The sequence below is a fragment of the Propithecus coquereli genome, unplaced genomic scaffold (genome assembly GCF_000956105.1).
Source record: "Propithecus coquereli isolate 6110/MARCELLA unplaced genomic scaffold, Pcoq_1.0 Scaffold563, whole genome shotgun sequence".
Lineage (NCBI taxonomy): Eukaryota > Metazoa > Chordata > Mammalia > Primates > Indriidae > Propithecus > Propithecus coquereli.
The window spans coordinates 614,697-619,300 of NW_012151541.1; the positions used below are offsets into that span (position 1 = coordinate 614,697).

Genomic DNA, 4,604 nt, shown 5'->3' on the forward strand with positions numbered 1-4,604 from the left:
ATATTCTTAACCACAATTAAAAAAAGCATTTGGGGAGAGAGGGTGGAGTAACATGGAAGAGACAAAAGATAACCTTCCTGGTGGACTGTGCTATTCTCTTCCCTTAGAGAAGACACATTTTACAAAGGGAGACTTTCAGGAGGCAGATAGTGATTTGTTTTTTTGTTGTTGTTTGGGGAGGGTACCTTCAATTGGTCATTAACACCTTGCCTGTGGCAGGGATTGAAGTCTATTTACAATAGTGGGGTAAGCCTTAGCTTGTTCCCACAGGGAGTCTGAGCTCTGCCTCTGAGAGTTGCAGGCATCCAACCAATGTTTATGGGCTTAAATGGAATGATATGAGTCACCCTCAGTTATATGACTTGAAAGAGTCTTGAGCCAGCCCTGTTCGTGTCTCCCCAGGGATGGATCATCTTTTAAAAATTGAATTTAACAGACTCTTACACAGTGTTTATTGTGAGCCAGAGACTGTCCCAAAGGCTTTTGATATATCAACTCAACTAATCCTAATTACTCTATTAAGTAGGTACCATTGTTTCCCAGTTTACAGATGAGAAAACTGAGGCACAGAGAGGGAAAATCATACAACTATTAAGTGCTGGACCTGGGGTTCCAACCAAAACATCTTGTTGTCCCAGAGTTCACATGTTCCTAATCATTGCACACCTGACTCTCTCTTCTTGAAATAGTAATTTCGCGGAGACTGGGACTTTAATGACCCTGAAGCTTATCTCAAGGTCCAGAACGGAGAATGGGAAGTGAGGGTGAAGATATTCCTTGACTATGATTCTGCCTCTCTACTCCAGCAGTGTGGTTGGGCCCTTGAGGGCTGCTGAAGCCAGGGTAAGGGGTTTGTAGGCTTAAGGTCAAATTTTTTGAACCTAAGGAATTTCCCTCCAATTCTGTAGCAGCCCCTTAGTGACGAATCTGATGCCTATCCCACGGCTTCTGCTATTAGTGAATTTTCTAGGTGATCAAGGCAAGCGAAATGAAACACCATTAAACTAACATTGAGTCACGCTAAACCCAATATAAATCTTTTTTTTCTAGTCGTTCCAAGATACGACCTGAGACGAATCTGCAACTCTGGAGTGGAAGCCAGGGGGCGGGCTGAGCAGCGACCATTTTTGTTTTGCGGCCGTGCGCTCTCAAAGCATCTTGACTAACAGGACCCCACGGAGAAGGCGGAGCCTATCAGAGAGTAGGGCGGGGTCTGAGAGACGTGATGATTCAAATGGACTAATGAGCTGGGCGCATCTGGCAGAAGTCGCCAATGAGCGGGCATGTTGGGGCGGAGCACACAAACCCTAGTGGGTTTGGTTGCACGGCGGCTTTGGCGCATTTTCGGCTGGTTTGATTCATCCATTTTGAAGAGACGGGGGAGCGGGGGGCTCGTCTGATCCAGGGGCCCTGAACCAAAGAGCGGCGGAGTTTGAGAGGCCAGCAGCTCGGGGTTCGGCGGCAGCGGCCCCATCGGCCGAAGTTCGGGGGGGGTGGGGCGCCGAGCGCGCGGGGTGGGGGGGGTCCTGGTCTTTGGCTTCTCGACTCGGTCCTGTTTCAACAGCGAACATGTCGCGGCCTGTCAGGTCAGTGCGGAGTCCGAGGCCTGGAGCGGGTTGGGGGGACTGGGGGTGAGTAGTGATGGAATGGGGGACAGAAGCCTAGAGTCGGCCCTACCGGGTGCCAGGCGCGGCCTTCTCCTTTCGGGGCCCGCGCGCGCCCTTGAGCGTGGGGGGCCTTGCTGGCGCGCGGGGGTGGCGGCTGCGCGCCTGTGCGCGCTTCCCTCCCCGCCCCGCGCCGCTGCAGGGCTCCGGTCTGCTGTGCTGCCTCCCCCACCCGCCGCACTGGAGCGGGCGGGGTGTCCCTGAACCGCCAGCGGCCGGAGGGGGAGGGGTGTGAAGTCAGCGCCCCCGAGCAGGCCCCACCTCCTTGGGGCCGGCCTCTCACCGCCCACAGGGGAGACGAGCGGACTCGAGCTCTGCTCCCCACCTTTAGTAGGGAGGGGCGGCAGCACCCGTATCGCCCCTTCCTCTGCGACTTGCGTGGCGGTGGGGGGCACTCGGGCCTCTTTTCTCTGGCGGACTGGGGTGTTCCATACAGCGGGGGAGGGGCAGTATTCCCACCCGTCCCCGCCTCCGTCCTCCCGGGTCGCTGCAGGGCCCGCCTCCCGGATCGGGCCGGGCGTGGGCGGAACCCGTTCTTTTCCCCTTGGGCAAAAGTGAGAGTTCGGGACTGGATCCTGGAAAATTATGGACTGCTGCCTCTCCCCCACTTCGGAGTTTTGATAGAGTTAACCCCAAAGTTCGCTCTTTCTCTCCGATTAGAAATGTCCTTCCTCAGGGAAATGCCCGTGCTCAGGGAGGCGCGGGTTAACGGCACGGCCCAAATCCCGTGTAGTTCTCGTTCCACTCTCACCCGCGTACACGTCTCGGGATATTTTTGTAACCCTCTCCTTGCCCGCAGTGACTTTAGTAATAAAGGGACTCGGTTCGGTTAACCATTAGACTTCATTGTCAGAATTTCAACAAGTTTGCTGTTCCCCCAGCGGTCGGTGGAATCGCCCTTTGCCATCGAGGCTATTGTATGGAATGTGCCATTTATGGAGGGGTGTGGTTTAGTCCAATCTGTTGAGGCCTTAAAAAGGAGGGCTGTTGCAAATAAATACTACTTTTAATGTAAAGAATTACCTACTTTGCATAGTGTTTTCTGAATAAATAGATAAAAGGTGTAGTTTTTAAATGTTTTTAACAGTTGTCGTTTCCCATTCTTCATTCCAAGTTTTGTGGGAAACGGAAGTATCTTGAGTTAGAGTTTTAAAGAGAGATTTGGGACCCTGAAAAGGGGTACTGGGTATTGTTCTACACCGTTTTGTCTCCTGAGTAGATCGTCCTTCTCCTCCAACTGGGGATGGTATGGGACGGCGTACTCCTACGCACGGGGCGGGAATGAGGATGAGCTAACTACTTGACTGCTTTTCTGCCGTTCAGTTTCAACCCTCTTTTCTAATAACCCACTATCTCTACTGTGAAAGTTTTGCTGGCCTTTTGTCGAGGAATCTGAATAGCTATTTCAGATTATACTCCGCATAATTTTTTTGGCATGAAACTTGACCGATGTATCCCATCAACTCAAGTAGAATATTTTCTTTAGGATCAGGTAAAGACAATATTATAATAAAGATTTCTTTTATCTGAATTGGATCTTTTGTCTCTTGGAAGTAATTACTGTGTGGTTAAATTAGATTATTTTTCTCTGCATTTAAACTTGAGTTCACTAAGTTTTGATGACTTTATTGTAGTGACTTTCTTATCTCATTTGCTTGAATTTGTTTTCCCAGATTTAGGTATTGGAACACGAACAGAACTTACTTACTGGAGAACTTGGATTTTTAATTTTACCATGTGGGGATAAATATATTAAGCACATTCTATCAGTTTTTTGGAGGCATTGGGATTTCTGCACAAATTTTTTCTTAGTATATTGTTAAATTTTAACCTTGCTTATTTCCCTTAATTGAAGAGTGAAGTTAACATATTGTGGGCTTTTTTTTTTTTGTCATTTTTAAATTATTTCAGAGTAAGTTGGATTCTGATTATATTTTAGTCATAAAGTTTCTTTGTAACAATATTTTAAAATAAGTCTTTAATATATTCATGACCAATAATAAAACAGAAATAATTAAACTTGAGTTTGGTGGTTTGTTAAATTTTGCAATAAAAAAGGAAATGCTATTGTTTCAAAGTATAATTGATGAATATTACCTTAGGACATTTAACCAAAAAATAATGATAGACCTGATTTCAGAATGACAAGCCTTGTTTAAAATTTTTAAAAAAGCACATGTTAGAGAAAATGTCAGTGTCACAGCATATCTTCTTTTGGGGTACATTTCTGCCGTCAGACCTGTGTATAATTTAGCTATTTTTCTGGTTCTCATTTTTACTGTAAATACTCATTTTATATGAACCTAAACATTTACATGTACTAGTGGTGCCTTGACATCAATTTACAAATGAATGGTATGAGAGACCTATTGGCTACAGCATGGTTTTGCATATTGTGTGTCTAGCACATGATATCTAAATAACTTTGTTCATACAAGATTGCTATATTTACTTTATACAGTGTCTGGCTTGTAAGTGAGAGCTCAAATATTTTAAAGCTTGGATTCAAATTAATAGCTTAAAATTATACGCTTGGGGCTAAAAAGAAGTTTAGGCAAACTTAGTTAACAAGAAGACCTAAATGGGGCCCTGGGCAAGTGAAGTGCCTTGCATCACACACTAGCAGGTGCCAAGGTTGGGCCTAGAATGGAGATTTCTTAATTCTCGGTTCTGGCTCATAGACCCACACCCCCACCCCCACCCTGTTGGTCACTTTACTTTCTGTCTGATTAATGTTATCAATGTCAATTAAAAAACATAGTGTGTAACATTTTTAACTTTTCAAAGTGGTTTCATGACTCTCAATCTTGCAAAGAAGGAAGGAAAATGCCATTACTTGTAAAAGGTGAGAAAGAAAGCTCAGATTAGCTGACTTACCCAGAATAGAAACCAGGTTTCTTGAAATTCAGCTTTGGTATACTCTCCAGAGATCCTCCTCCC

The 4,604-nt window shown here is 45.9% G+C and overlaps 1 protein-coding gene across 1 annotated transcript in view; it reads left to right on the forward strand.

Annotated features, from left to right (window-relative positions):
- Window positions 1–1,266: 1,266 nt before the first annotated feature.
- NUCKS1 (nuclear casein kinase and cyclin-dependent kinase substrate 1) overlaps window positions 1,267–4,604 on the forward strand; it is a 31,654-nt gene continuing 28,316 nt past the window's right edge. Inside the window, exon 1 of the mRNA XM_012657830.1 lies at window positions 1,267–1,586. Within this exon, the coding sequence (XP_012513284.1) occupies window positions 1,570–1,586 (17 nt within the window). The 5' untranslated portion in view covers window positions 1,267–1,569. The remainder of the gene's footprint in view (window positions 1,587–4,604) is intronic.